The sequence below is a fragment of the Fringilla coelebs genome (genome assembly GCF_963513975.1).
Source record: "Fringilla coelebs genome assembly, chromosome: 20".
NCBI classification, from domain to species: domain Eukaryota; kingdom Metazoa; phylum Chordata; class Aves; order Passeriformes; family Fringillidae; genus Fringilla; species Fringilla coelebs.
The window spans coordinates 8,009,576-8,025,190 of record NC_140046.1 but is presented as its reverse complement, the minus strand read 5'-3'; the positions used below and the strand labels follow the sequence as shown (position 1 = coordinate 8,025,190).

Genomic DNA, 15,615 nt, shown 5'->3' with positions numbered 1-15,615 from the left:
CCCTTGTACCAAGAGACAGTTAGCCATTTTGGGCCTTCTAATGAAAAGCTGCCGAACTCACAGCAGTGAGACTGATAAGAAATAATAAACACCTGAGTGTGAACATGAGCTACTGTCTCAAGTGCCTTCAATCCAGACCCAGAGAAACCCACAGCTGGTACCCCCACAACCACCCTGCACTGTGGGCTGGGGGATAACACCCCATCCAAGAGCTCACCACGTGGAAATTGAAGTGATGGAGCACAGCAATGAAGGAGCTGTTTCCTGCACAGCCCTTTCACACTGCAGGATGAGGCAGACACAGAGAGGGAAGAGGTACCTGTGAGAAAAAGCAACACTTTGCAGACAATAACCAACTGCCTGGCAGCACAGTGTGGGAGGAAGGAGCCCCAGAGATTTATGGCTGACTGGAAACAAGGGCTGAAAGATCTGCAAGTTCAAAGCTGGAAAGTTGGGGCTGAGATCTGGCACAGAGGCGAGCTTTGCATCTGGCACCCTGAAAATCTACTGCCCTGCTGCCCCCAGGAATAACCCCAGTGGTGTGGATATTGAGATCTGATACACCTCCAGCATCCCTGTGTTTAGCTGCTCTGAAGAGAGGAGCACTTCCAGAAATAAAACTGCAGTCAGGGGGAAGACAGCAAGAATAATTGTGAATGAGAAGCAAAACCCAGTAAGGAGCACTGCAGAGATGTCTCTGAATGGAAGGAGGTGCCCATTGAGACAAATATTTGCCTCCAAAGAGGCAGCTGGGAAGGGCAGTGAGCCTCACACAGACACCCCAAACAAAGGCTTTCTTACAAAGGTCTCATTCAAGATGCTGACTGGTACAAAATCTGCTGTGCCACTGGCAGGAGGCACATTCCTGGTGCCTGCTAGAGATGGGAGGGATGGAGGAGCTGGGGGGTTACCAGCTATGCTGGATCAAATCCACTGTAATTCTGGAAAGAAACAAACAGCAAAGCTATATATTTATGTGTGAGGATTTAAGGTTTTTGGGTTTTGTTTTTTTTTTTTTTTTAAATAAACAACAGTGTTCAATAAAATATGCAAAACAGGTTGGTTTTGGCAGTACAAGGGAGGGAAGTGACTAGTAGAAAATGCACGAGGTTTCTTTCACTGAGGGATAATTACCTTGCAGCATATGGATGGATCTATTAATCTCAAAATTGCAGCCTTAATTTTTATGTAATTATTATTTTTAAAACCATATTCTTTCAACATTCACTTTTCTATACTCTATTTAACATTTAAAACAGGGCTTACATATCACACCTCTGGAGAAGCACCCTGTTTTCACCAGAAATAATGAAAACAAAAATCCCACAACTTTAACAGCTTTGCAAGTTCAACAAAGACTGGAGCACCCATATCTTCTTCCTCAGCATGAGCCACCCCTCATCTCCAGCAATAACATACAAAACTAGAATTTAACATGCAAAACTAGAATTTAATAAACACTGAGTTAGTATGTTAAAGGTTGTATTACAAAATAACAGTCTCCATTCTTCCTTAAACAAACAATAAAATCACTTCAGCTGGAGAATATTCCACATAGAATAAGTAATTCACCATAAGTTATTCTGACAAGAAAACAGTTTTCTATTCAAACAAGCCCTTAGCTCTAAAGCCTCACTAAGTTTCGTCCCAGCAGCCAAACTGGGTTTCTGACCACTGCAAGTCATGAAAGGCTTAAGGGCAGAAAGGAGCATTAGAAAGCAGCCCAGGGTAACCTCTGGGATGGCCCTGAGAACAAAACCACCAGCTGGGGAGGGGACACTCACAGAAAGGCTCCTGCCCTGCACAGGGAGCCTCCTCCCAGCAGCCCAGGGAATGAATGCCCAGCTCACACTCACCCTCACTGCGTGTTCTCTCCTCCACAAAACTAGCACAGGGCTGATTTCTCAGAGCCTTTTCTTGTCAGAGCAGCATGGAGAAGCTCGAGGAGGAGCTCAGCCTGTGCCCACAAAGCCCAGCACACACACACACCCATGCACAGCTGTCTCTGCTGTTCTCTGGCTGTGGGAATCTGCGAGGCACAAGTGTGGTTTAGGGCTGCTGAGATGGAAGTGAGGACAGCTGCTCTCACTGAGCTGATCCAATGACAGAGGGAAAGAAAAGGAGGCAGGCACAGGTCTTTAATAAGACATTTATAAACGATTTCCCAGGCAGAGCACTGGCACTAGCACAGAGAGAGCAACAGTCCTGGGACTGCTCTGAACTGGAGAAATTTATCTTGAGCACCAAACAGCGCACAGAGCAGCCAAGTTAAGCACAGTGCTTTCCCCCCACTAACTGAGCAGCAGGGGTTTGAAATTTTTACAGATTTTCACAGTCTTTTTACAGATTGGAATTCTTCTCAAGCATCATTCCCACTGGGATGCACTGGGACCACTCCTGCAGCTCCAGCTGAGATGAGCAGCCACGCAGTGCATTGCTGCAGCAGGTGCACATGGAATGACACTGCCTCAGTCATTCAGAAATGATGGCCTTAGCTCAGTCCCCACCAAATGGAGAAGAGAAGGCACCAAAAAAAGAGCCTGGCTTTGGCTGGGAGCCAGTTCTTACTTTCTGATCAGACTGGAGCCAGTTTTGGGGATCCCAGCAGCTCCCTGTACTGGGAACAAGATGCAGGAGAGGCTGCTGTGTGTGCCTGACTCAGGGTATTCACTGACAGGGCACAACCTGAGCAGCCTTGCACAAGCAGATTGCACCTCTAACAGTGCATGGGAAAGGAAAGTCAAATGCCAGGAGACAGTCTGGTTTGACTCCAGCTTTGGCACACGCTGCCTGTGGGCACAGCACTCACTCCAGCTGTGCAGTGAGTAACCTCTGGTACAGCTCAGAGTGCTCAGTGGTTCACTCCAGCCCTGGAACAAGCAGTGTAACCTCTGGTACATCTCAGAGTGCTCAGTGGTTCACTCCAGCCCTGGAACAAGCATTGTAACCTCTGGTACATCTCAGAGTGCTCAGTAACAGAAAAGGAGGCAGACACAGGTCTTTCATAAGACATTTATAAATGATTTCCCAGGCAGAGCACTGGCACTCCCCCAGCCAGGTCAGACTGGCTCCAGAGCAGAGCAGGATTCTCCCTGGTGGGACAGGTGAGGAGCTCTGCCTCTCACACCTGTGCTGCCTCTGAGCCCTGCAGAAGCCCACAGCCCCCCAGCTCAGGCTCAAAGCAAATCCAAATCCTTCATTTGGTGCATTTGTGCAAATGGAAGCTCAGGCAGGGAGTGCTCTGCTGGAATCTCCCTAGGCATGCAGCAATTCAGCACAGCAGTAAGATCTTCCTCACTCCTCTCCTCTTGACAGAAAACCACTTCTCATTTCTACCTGCTGAATCTCAGAAATGTTTCTTTGGTACAGCCACAAGCTTTTCTCTGACTTTCTAATTTTACTTTGCTCTGCTTCCCCCTGGCAGGAGTTGGGAAGATCTTCACAGCTCTTCACCAGAGCTGCCAGCTGCAGCCACATTTCCTCCTGCCCTGTCTGCAGCTACTCTTGAGGGGAGAAGTAGAAAAAACTTAAGAGCTGACATACAAGAAGGAAGGAGGATGCTTTGTTGGCTCCTCACGTGCATGCTGAGGCTGGTGTTCAGTGTGACCAGCTATGCTGAGAGCCAGCAGAGTCTGGGGATGGTACCAGCAGACAGACAGACAGACAGACAGACAGACAGACAGACAGACAAGCACATTCTTTCTCCCCTGCATGCAGTTTTTTCCCCTCCTCAGTAGAAACATGACATCAGTACGATTGCACCAGGTCTCTGAGTCATCCCCCTGAAAGAGGGAGATCCCTGCAGCACCCCAGGATCCCAGAGCAGCTACAGCAGAGGCAAAAATGACCACCTCAAAAATGACCCCCTCATAATGACCACCTCAAAATGACCACCTCAAAAATGACCACCTCAAAAATGACCACCTCAAAAATGACCACCTCATTATGACCCCCTCAAAAATGACCACCTCATAATGACCCCCTCAAAAATGACCACCTCAAAAATGACCACCTCAAAAATGACCACCTCAAAAATGACCACCTCAAAAATGACCCCCTCAAAAATGACCACCTCTGCCAAGCAGACTTGGGCACAATCCTGGGGCTGCACTGTGCTAAACACAGCTTTGATTCATCCCTCCTGCAGCCTTTATTCCTCCAGCCATACATGCATGCACAGAGCAGGCTGCCCAGCACACAAAGGGCTGATTGTGCACAGCTCCACAGAGTGCAGAGTGTGCTGGGCTGCCTTTGCTTTGCCTAATCTAATAAAAAGGATATTGGAGAGCAGATTAACACTGAGTCATCTACTTCATTCCAAATACCTGGCTTTAACAGCTAAGTGTCCAACTCAAAAGGCAATGAGCTGTACATGAACAGGCATTATTTGCAGAGTCACCTGTTTGTAGTGGATGTTTGTTTGGTTTTTTTTTTTTTTTGAAAGTAAACATGATCATGACCCAGATCTGATCCTAGAATACATGAGCTATGATACAAACACAGCAAGTGTTCTCAAATCCAACAGATCTCAGTGACCCCCAGAAATGACATCAGTGCCATCATGCAGCACTCCAGGGGTGGTGGTGGGGAAGGGATGATGTGGAGTGAGAGAGCACAGATCCAGCTTGGGAGCTGATGAGCTGAGCTGCCCTGAGGACTGAGCACAGCCCCACTGGGCACCCTGAGCACACACTCTGCTCCCAGTACTCCCAGTACACCTCACTGGTAGGAGAGACTCACATGTGGACTATGACTCTCTCTCATGCCACTTCTTCATCACTTTATCAGATGATCAGTTTTAGGCTTTTATCTCCTGAACACCCAGCCAGGACAGAGTCAGTCCCTGAGGATGATCCCCCCAAGCCCTTTTCAGGGTTCAGAATTTTCTCAACACCACACCATCTTCACCTGAAATTCTTCTGTTCAAATCTCCATCAAACCCTTCTAATTTCTGGCAAGATTTTTTTTTTTTTCCTGAGCAAATACCTCCAAATAAAAATATTCTGTAGAAAGTATTTCTGTGAAGTAAATTACACAGCAATACAAAGAGCTGTGCAGATTTAAGTGTGAAATAAGACAAGCATGTGCAGGACAGAAAGTTACCCTACAGCTCAATGACTGCACACCCCCAGCCACATCCCAAAGGCACTCCTGTTTGCAGACACAACACTTCAGTGGGAGAGAGGAGGGGAAGTGGCATCAGAGAGGGAAGCTGCTTCTCCTGTGCCAGGACTGGGAGGACAAAAGGCCAGAAAAATCTGCTGGCCAAGACAACTTCCACTTTCACCTCTGACTTACAGGATGACATGGGCAAGACCTACTTCTGTAATTTATCTTGGGTGTAAAACATGGGTAATACTTGTAATAATCTGTCACAGCCTTCAGGCTTTACAGGAGGTGCTGAGGGATTCAGAACAGAGAGAGGTTCCATGTGTGCATAGGAGCTTATAATGACAGAAAGTGAAGTGACTTACAGCTCCTGCTTGCTAGGAATTCCTCAAGCAGGCTGGGAGCACTCCTGTGGCAGAGTTAACCCCTGCTGCCCTAAGCTGGAGCACTGGCAGTGCACTACCTCACACAAACCAACTCCTGAACCTCGGGGCAGGGTCAGCTTTTAAGAGGCACTGATGGCCAAGTTCATCACTGCCTTCCCCTGAGACCATTTTGAAGTCCCCACTCACAAACATTTCCTTTCTCACAAAGAATTCTGTGAACACATGCATGGAGTGAAGTGCTCTCTGCTGCATCCTCTGCTCCACAGTGCAGATGTAGCACACAGGACACAATTTACTGTGCTGGAAACACAGCACTGCCAAACACATTTTGTAGCAGAGAGACCAGCAAATGTATTTTGAATAGAGCTGCTGAAGTCCCAGACAGCTCAATTTTGACAATTCTTATTATTTTAGAGTGAGTGCTGTGATAAACAATGTTTTCCTACAGTTCTTACTCCTGCATAAAAACCAGTTTCTCTCTTTTCTGGGAACAGGATTTTAATTTACTTACTAGCATCTTCATTAAAAAGTAAATATCCTGCTGAACTTAAAATAAATAGAGGATAATATTTGTATTCTAAATGTTTTAAAGCTTTTGTGGAGATCAAGTCACCTACTAGACTGCTTGCAAGGAAGATGCTCTCATGCAGGGTCAGTGTGTGCTGATTAATTCCAACCCATGGCAAATATGTACCAACAGCCTGATGCCACTTGAATTCTGCAGACTCTCATCCCAAATCCATCTATGCCAAAGGGAATCTTTCCTTTCATTTCAATGAATATTGGCTCAGGCCTTTAATGATTAATCTGCTCTAGCTGGATTAGTGCAGCTGTTGGAGGCAGCACATGCAGGAGCAGATCCCACCCCAGAGCTGCATCCCCACTCTGATGGGCATTAGTGATGCCACTGCAGACACCCCAGCCCAGCTGAACAGGAGTCAGTTCATTATATTCCAACCTCCATCAGCTGAACATCTGTGGGAAGCAGATTTTTCTCTCCCTGCTGTTCTGTGAAGAGCAGGAGGGTGTCTGACCTCCATATGTGCTGTGTGCTCATGCCTCACCCACAATGAATGAGCTGGACACGAAGGATTAACTACATCAAATCCTCCTAAGAGTATCTAATCATTAAGACAATTAAATTCAGACTCACAGTTATCTGTGTATGTTTCCTGCAAAGCTGATAAAACTGAGGTTGATTCAATGCCCTTCTATATTGCTTGGGATGCCCTGAATCACCTCTTGGAGAGGAATGCCACCAGAGGTGGTTCTTTCCCTTCAGAAAGGGTGGAGGAGCCACCACCTTCAAAAACCCCAGTGCCAAAGGTGTTTCAGAGGGCAGGGTGGCAGAGCAGCCCAGGAGAGGCAGTGAGCTGAACACAAGCCCTGTGCAAACAGCCAAGTGGCTGCTCCACAACCCAGGCAGAAAACTTTGGCACAGGATGTGCCAGGAGGATGAGAACAAACATGCAGGGTCTCGTGGCAGCATCTGTGTCCATGAGTGACTGGATTTGGATGGAGGGACACAACCCCCCCCAGGGCACTTCAGCCAGACCCAGCAGCAGGGAGGGGACAGGCTCAGCTCCAATGATCCCAGAGCTGCTCCCATGCCTGCTGCAGTTCCCACTCCTCAGCTGCACCTCCGCCCTGGATCAGCAAAACAGCAGCTCTCTGTTGTGGGTTTTCCTGCTCAGCCCCTGAAAACAATCTTGTTTTCTTTCAGACACCTGTTAACTCCCTGACTGCCTGTGCAGACCTGGATCCTGAACCCTGGCTGCTGATGGAGTGCTGATCTGCTGACACTGTCACAGAGGCATTTCCTCAAACACCTCCCTGGCACCTCAGCCTCCTGATTCCCCAAGGGAATGAGGACACTGCAGAGCCATTCACATAAATCACAGAATTCACAGAATCACCAGGTTGGAAGAGACCTTCAAGGCCATCGAGTCCAACCCAGCCCCAACACCTCAACTCAACCCAGTGCCACACCCAGGCTTTGTTAAACACACCCAGGGATGGGGACTCCACCACCTCCCTGGGCAGCCATTCCAGAACTTTATTACCCTTTCTGTGAAAAACTTCTCCCTTATATCCAACCTGTATTTCCCCTGGCACAGTTTGGGCTGTGTGCTCTGGCTCTGTCAGTGCTGTCTGGAGAAGGAGCCCAGCCCCAGCTGAGCACAGGCACCTCTCAGGGAGTGGTACAGAGAGCTCATCAACCCTCACCACTGACACATTTCCAGCAGGATCACTAATCCAGGCTTGCTGTGTGGATTTAATTGAGGACAGCACTCAGAGGGGAGCTGACAATACCAATCACTGCACCAGGCCTGATGCAAAACAGCAAAACCAAATGTTTGCTAGAAAGAATAGCAGCCTCTGGCCCCGTGATGTGGGGTCTCCTCTCTCAATTCACCATCACAAAACACCCCAAGTTATTATTAATCAAGAGGCACAAAGCCTTTGAACAGGCAAGAATTAGGTCCCCATGTCTGTGCCAGTCAATCAGCTGCTCTGGACATTACAATACTATTTCTTTTGTTGCAGGCAAAACAGTGTTTTAGTGTCTTTAATATTTATTTGGGAATTGGAATTAATAGATTGATACAAAATCAGAGAGCCTCAGCAGTTTCTGGCGGTTTTATTTAAAAAAGCCTGTGTTAAGATGCCACCAAACCATCAATAATTACCTGAGAACAGCCTCCCCAAGTTCTCTCTTTATACTGAGGCATAAATTCCCCAGAAAGGACACCATCCCTCCCTCTGTTTTTTACCACAGAAAATTCTAGAAGCAACAGAAAGTCCTTCTCACTGCCATGCATCCAGCCAATTTAACTTAAAAAACATCCTGAGAAACTCGAGGGGCCAACAACTGATTCCCAAGTTAATTTACCAAAATGTTGCTGTTAACACTGAGGCAGATAAATGAAAAGGAATGAAGATTTTCCACTGGGAAAGGCAAGAGCAAGGCAGCACATGCACAAGAGAGCTAAGGTGGTGGTGAGATTGAGGGATTGAGGTGGTGGTGAGAACTGAGGCAGGGAGGGATCTAAAGAGACTTGGCCACAGAATTCCTGAGTCTCAAACTAGAAGCAGCCCTCAGAACCTAATCACATTTCTAGAAAAGAAATATATTAAAAGAAAAGTTAACCCCCAGCCCAGGGACTGTCCCCAGCAGGGACCAGCCTCATTCCATCAGCACCCAAACCCCAAATGCAGCTAAGCAGGACCCAATACCCAGCTCAGCCCTATCAAACCCTCATTACAGCATATTTTAGTTTAATTACCCTATGGAGCCAGCCTTCCCATTCTCTTTAATGGCCCTGGGAATGTTCCAGTCTGCTTCACTCTTCTTTTTAGTGAACAAAAGCAACACACAGTGTTTGCAGAAGCAGACACTATGCCAGCATTATCAGCCTTGTGCATTTGTTCTTCATGAAAAATAATGCATGTACACTTCCATGAAAACAAGAAGGCATTGCCAGGCTCCCAGCAATATGTTGTATAGTTCAGCTCTCAAAGCATAGTTTTTGGCAATAAAACTAGGTAACTGCTGAAAATAACAGTTTTGATATTGTTAGCATGTCTAAATAGGAAATTCATGTGGCAGATACTTGCACTTGCCCATTCAGAAAGACAGGATCCATCTGTAAAACCCAAGGTCTGTGCTGGATTCATAAGTCTCACAGAAAACTTAATAACTTTGGGCTTTTTTGCCTCCAGCACTGAAGTCTCAGCATTGCCCAGCTCCATCTGCAAATACAAGTATTTCTGTTGTCCTCTGTCTTTTGCTAGATTTTTTTAAATTGAACAAGAGATTTAAGAACCACAAACAAACACCAGAGCCAGCTGACAGCCAAGTGAGGTATGAAAGGCAAATTTCTCCTCCAGCCACGTCACTCTAACACTGCTCTGAGCAGACAAAACCCACTCTGAAATGTGAATGCTCCTCTTCCCAGCAGCTTTCACCTGTTCCACCAGCTGGGAGGGCTCTGTGGGCCCATTCATCACAGCTTCCATTCTCTTTCCATCTTGCAAAAGCAGGATTTTCCAGGAGGAGGGTGGGAAAGGAACCAAGACATGTGAGCTTTGTAACAAGAAATCCAAATATTACACTGAGCCCTTTTCCCCTGACCCACACCTTTAGCACAGAAACCTCTCCTGAATGTGGGGTCAAGAGCAGTGACTTTCTTCACTTGAAACATGGGGAATAAGGCAACACATTTGTGGGAAATGCTCCCCTAAGGCAGCTAGGGATGAATTTTCAGTCTGGTTAAGGAAAATAGTTACTGCAAAGCAGCAGAACTTATTTTTTCCATTGTTTCAGCTTCACAGGAGAGGAGGGAGGGGGACACCCAGCATGGACACAACTCAAGGCTAATTTCTTCCAGGAGTCCATGTCAGCTGCCAGTTCCCCACTGAGTTTCAGAGGAAATGGCAATTTCCATTCTTATTAAAAAAAGCCCACAAGCACAGCAAGCCAATGTACCTAACCCAGGCCACCCCCAGAAAATCTCTTATCCCTAAAGGCTCTGGGAAAGCAGCAGCTCAGGGAAGGAGACTCAACAACTCTCCACTCCAGGAAAGCTCCAAGAGGACACAGGACATTCCATGAGCAGAGCTGACTCTGGATGTGTTTTCAGGAGAAATAACTCTGATATGTGTGACAAGCTGGCTCAGTGTGACTGCATTTGGTCTCTGCAGAAACCTCCAGCCAGGAACTGTGAAATTCTACAGAATTCACAGCATCTCCCACCTGCATCAATCTTTTTTTTTTGTGGTACATGAGATGTGAGCTGTCAAGAGTACATAGAAATGTTGAAGAGGAATCTCCACGCCTGGGAAAGGAAGAAAGAAATAAAAGAGAGAGAAGAGACACTTGACTTTCTATAAAAGAATATGAACAGGACACTGGGGAAAAGAGAAATCAAAGCAATTTGTGTATTCCAGGGTAAGAATAAAGGGCAGGAGCTCCACTTGCACTTGTGCAGACAAGGTTGATAAACTTATGGGAGGGGAAGAGGATCAAAGTGTGAAGCTTTTAAAAATTCATTTGCTAATGGCTCTGACATATCTTAGGTACAACTGGAGAGCAGGCATCCTCTCTTATCATGCAATCTGAAAGATCTAACCCCCCTTTTGAGCCCCCTTTTGGGGTCTTTCTGAGCCAGCCCCAAGCTCCCAGAGCCAAGGAACATCTCAGAGGCAGCAGACTGGGCACTGCTGCAGTTTAATTCTGTGCTTTGTTAATTTATGGTTCTCTTCTGCAACTGCATTTCAGGAGTTTGAGATTCCTATCCTCCACCCAGGTAGAAAATTCATATAGATCAGTGTTACAGCTTTGTGTTTTGTAACCCAAACCACTCTGGTTTTCTTCCATCAAGCTCCAGAAAATGCAGACAACTCCTCTGGTTTTTCTGGCAAGAGGAAGGTAAGTGCAGAGGAAAGGAGTAAGGCAGGAGTTCAGGGGCATGTAATGAATTTTTGTGGGGTCAGGAAAAGCTTATCAGCCTCCCAGGAAGCACTTTCAGTGCACAGACACAGGTCATGGAGCCCATGGTGTCTGCAGGGCTTCTCAAACCTCACACAGAGACCCCTTACAACTTCAAAACCTCACACAAAACCTAGTGGCCCAGATCTGACTAATGCCAGGAAATGTAATTAAATTAAATCCAGCTTCCACAGCCATCTACCACCAGATTCTTTGGCTGCAGGCATCCCCAAAATTCACATCAGTGCCTGCTGTGGTTAAGGTCTCAGTGATGTGGACACTTGGCACAGGAATGGCTCAGGAATGGCCCAGGAATGGCTCAGGAATGGCCCAGGAATGGCCCAGGAATGGCCCAGGAATGGTTTAGGAATGGTTTAGGAATGGCCCAGGGATGGCTCAGGAATGGCCCAGGGATGGTTTAGGAATGGCCCAGGGATGGCTCAGGGATGGCTCAGGGATGGTTTAGGAATGGCCCAGGAATGGCTCAGGAATGGCCCAGGAATGGCCCAGGAATGGTTTAGGAATGACCCAGGAATGGTTTAGGAATGGTTTAGGAATGGCCCAGGGATGGCTCCACAATTCCCAACAGCCCCCTGCACTATCCTGACAGGCAGAGCAGCAGTACCTCTGTCACACAGCACCCACCCAGACCCTTCCCCTTCTCCACACCCCCTTTTTTCCCAGGAATAAACCCCAGAACTCCTCAAGCAAAGGTCAGAGTCCATGTGGAGCCTCCCAGGGCACTTGGCTGCACCTCCCTTGGTGGCAGATGGCTGGAGCTGAACAAGGCACAAAGGAACTCCAGCAAACAGGAGCTGCATTCAGCCCAGAGCTTGCCTTGACCCTGCCACTGCCTGACCCTTTCACAGCACAGGACACACACCAACTCTGCCTGCTGAGATGCCACTACAAAGCTTTGGGGGGAACAGAGGCTTCAGATCTTCTGCCTCATTTTGATGTTTTCTATGGGATTAAAATCAACTGAAAGCAACTCCAGAACGTGCTGCAATTAAAAATCCAGACCAGAGCACCTTGAGGGAGTCACAACAGGGCAGATACAGCCTTTTCTAACAAAGTGGAATGAAAAACATGACCTACAGAACTGCCACCTTGAACAACAGAGGCACATCACTGGAGTTCAGGTTCATTTCTCAATCACAGCTGAGGGCGTGGAGAAACAAGGGGGAAATTCAGAAATACAGGGTCAGAAGGATAACCTCAAAATACACAACCCAACCTATCCCAAATACACAACCCAACCTATCCCAAACTTTTCCTTTGTCAATTTATGCTTCCCTCTAGACAACTAATAAAAGGGTACTTCAGTATCTTAGATTTGGGCACAAAATAAAGAAAATAATGGCTTTCTAATATTAAAACTCATTCACACTGCAATCCAAACATCTGTTGATATCCACACACAGGGCCAAGTGCTCAGCAAGGGCAGAGCAGCTCCTGGGCAATCCCTGCAGGGCTGTATCACACCAGAGGATCTGGAACTCTGCCCATGACCCCAGGCAGGGATGGGCCCCTCCAACAAGATCCTGCAGATGTGCAAAGAGCCAAGTGAGAGCTGTGGCTTTTGCAAAACTGTTTGGGGAAAGAATTGACAGTGGCAGAGGTTATACATACAGGGTTGGTCACTGGAGGAAGAGAGAGCTCAGCTGGAGGAATCCACCAGCAAAGCACAGCCCCTGATGTGGAATGAGGGAGCAGAGCCATCCTGTGCAGAGGCTGTGCCTGAGTCACCATCCCAACGTGCCTGGGCAAAACAGGAACCCCAGAGATGGGTAATTTTATTTTGATTAAATGATGAACACTCCTGTGTTACTCTGACATGAGACAGCATTGCCTGGTCACTCTCATTTTGCAGCATTATTATCCCACACTAATTTGTCCAAGCATGCTAAGGCAGTTTTTCACCAATATTATCCCCCTTGACTAAAAACACTGTCTGAGAGGTAAAAGGCTTTCCTGATTCTGCTAAATGTTCTATATTTTGGAGACTGAAACACACAGTGAAGTAACCAGGCATGCAGGAAGTGGCCTGAAATATAAGGACAAGAGGTTGCCAGATCTAAAGAAGCAACCAGTGACCTTCTCAAATGAAAGTGGAATACAGAGAAAGTACAAGTTTGGATAGGATATACATCATCCTGATGTGTTTCCCCAGAAACAGGAAGAAAGCCTTTTTTAACAAAGTGGAATGAAAAACATGACATACAAAACTCCCATCTTGAATATTTACTAAATTATATATAATTTAAAAAAACCCCACCAGCCAATAAGGCAGAAAAATGAATCCTAAGCAAAACACACCCTCAACTGCTTTTGAAATGTTAATTATGCTGATAATGGCAGTCTGCACAGCTTAGATACACACTGGATAGAGATCAACAACAGCAAGATGTGTAGGTATGTGAAGGTAATAAGTCATTATTCAAATCCTGGGGCTTCAAGTGTTTCTGTTTAAACAAAGGCACCAATTTGGCATAAACAGCACAGGCCTGATCCCCTGAAGTGCTCAGTTATTGCATCCTCACAGGCAACAGCAATGGCTGCAGGGCAGTGTTTAAGGCCATGGGGGAGATTCCCACCTGCCCAATTAACAGAACTAATCAGTGTCTGTACAGGCACCTCTGCAGCCCTGAACATCAGGGGACCCATCACAGGATCCATCAGGGCATCCACCAGGGGATCCAAAGGATCCATCAGGGGATCTACCAGGGGATCCAAAGGATCCATCAGGGGATCCATCAAAGGATCCATCAGGGGATCCATTACACGATCCACCCATGGATCCATCAAAGGATTCGTCAGGGGATCCACCAGGGGATCCACCAGGGGATCCAAAGGATCCATCAAGGGCTCCATCAAAAGATACACCAGGGGATCCATCAGGGGGCCCATCAGGGGATCCGTCAGGGCACCCTTCAAAGAATCCATCACAGGATCTATCTGGGGATCCACCAGGGGACCCACTAGGGGATCCAAAGGATCCATCAGGGGATCCATCTGCCTCCCACTCTGTAGGAGCATCATAGGCAGGACGGTCAGGACAGACAGACAACAGAGATCTCTGAGCCAGGTCAGGAACTTGGGGTTCATTGCCAAGGGTCTGGGGGCAGGGCCCTGCTGGGGCTGCCAGCCACAGCTCAGAGCAGGCTGAGAGAAGAGAAGAGAGAGGGAAAGAGAGAGAAGGCAGGAGCGTGGAAAAGGGGATGAGAGAGTGAAAGAGAGGGTGAGAGAGCCAGGTTCCAATACCATAAATCTTCTTCTGTGCTGAATATTCTAATTCTCACTGACCAATCTGGTACAAGATACAAATCCTACAGCATTTACACACAGCCTGTAAGAATCATTACATCACCACACTGTGTTACATTTTAAACCCTATAAACTCCTCTCTGGGCCCCTTCTGCCAAGAGCAGGGTCTGCTCTGCCCCTTGGAGCTGTCTGCAAGCAGAGGGTGTTGTTCCATCCAAAGGGGATCACCTTCAGCTGGCCATGCCATTGTTTTCCAGCTGTTCAGTAACTGAGGCATCTCAAAGCTTGCTTTCATTTCAATCTCGTTTACAGTTTCCATATTCTCAAAATCTTTTCCAGGCAATCATATTGATAAGGCTTTCCTGTTTCATCTTCCCCAACACCACCCACTCCACAGCTTGCCAGTTCTGTGCATTCCCTGGGAGAGGGAGCCCATTATTCACCCTGGTACACTGTGAAATTCCCAGATACAGATGGGAATTTCCCATCCCACAGCACACTGGCTGCACCAGCCCAATGTCCCCAGGCCAGGCAGTGCCTGGGGCAGCTGATGCCCTGCAAGGAGCCCTCACCTTCTTTGGAGCCAGTGGTGGCAGCAGCTGTGCCCGTCCCTGATGCCCGTCCCACGGGGCTGGAGTGCTTCCCAGCCCTACCTGGGATTTTAAGTCCACTTGGTTTCAGCATGATTCCTCTCTCCTTTATCTCAGGCTCCTGCTGCCAGTGTCTCCAGAGCTGTCCTGGTGTCACTGCTCAGGATTCTTGATGGTGCACCTCTTCTTCCATGGTCACACACCTGGGGGAGCAGAGCACAAAGAAATCAGGTCAAGAATGAGTGGGAGAGCATGGACCAGACTCCCAAAAAGCAGTGCCCAGCTCTGACCTCACAGCCCTAGGGGAGTCAGAACCTTTAATTTCTTCTAAAACAAGAATTATCATTTCCCCCATCTCCATGTTACTTTTTTTTTTTAAATCAATCTCAAAGTCCTGGGCCAAAGGTGAAATTTCCCAGAGCCATTCAACAGGAATTCAAAACAGTTTGGGATTTGAGTAACTGAAATAGTTTTGACTGGTTTTCAATCCTAAAGCCTAAAGCAAATTTTGACCAATATTATCCCCCTTGACTAAAAACACTGTCTAAGAGGTCAAAGGCTTTCCTGATTCTGCTAAATGTTCAGGGCAGCCTCTCCAAACTGGCAGAGGAAGGAAGGATGATGCCAATGTCTGAGATGGGGTTTTCAGCTCCTTTCCTTAAAGACAAATCCAAAATTTTATCAGAGAAAAAAAGGACATTTGACCCTATGGATTTACAAGGAAATTTGACAAAACAAAAAATCAAAACCCCAAATTTCCTGAAACTTAAGC

The 15,615-nt window shown here is 47.1% G+C and overlaps 1 protein-coding gene across 1 annotated transcript in view; it reads right to left on the bottom strand.

Moving 5' to 3' along the window:
- CLIP2 (CAP-Gly domain containing linker protein 2) overlaps positions 1-14,939 on the bottom strand; it is a 68,794-nt gene extending 53,855 nt beyond the window's left edge. The window contains exon 1 of the mRNA XM_084218854.1: positions 14,826-14,939. Within this exon, the coding sequence (XP_084074980.1) occupies positions 14,826-14,937 (112 nt within the window). The 5' untranslated portion in view covers positions 14,938-14,939. The remainder of the gene's footprint in view (positions 1-14,825) is intronic.
- Between the last annotated feature and the right edge of the window lie 676 nt (positions 14,940-15,615).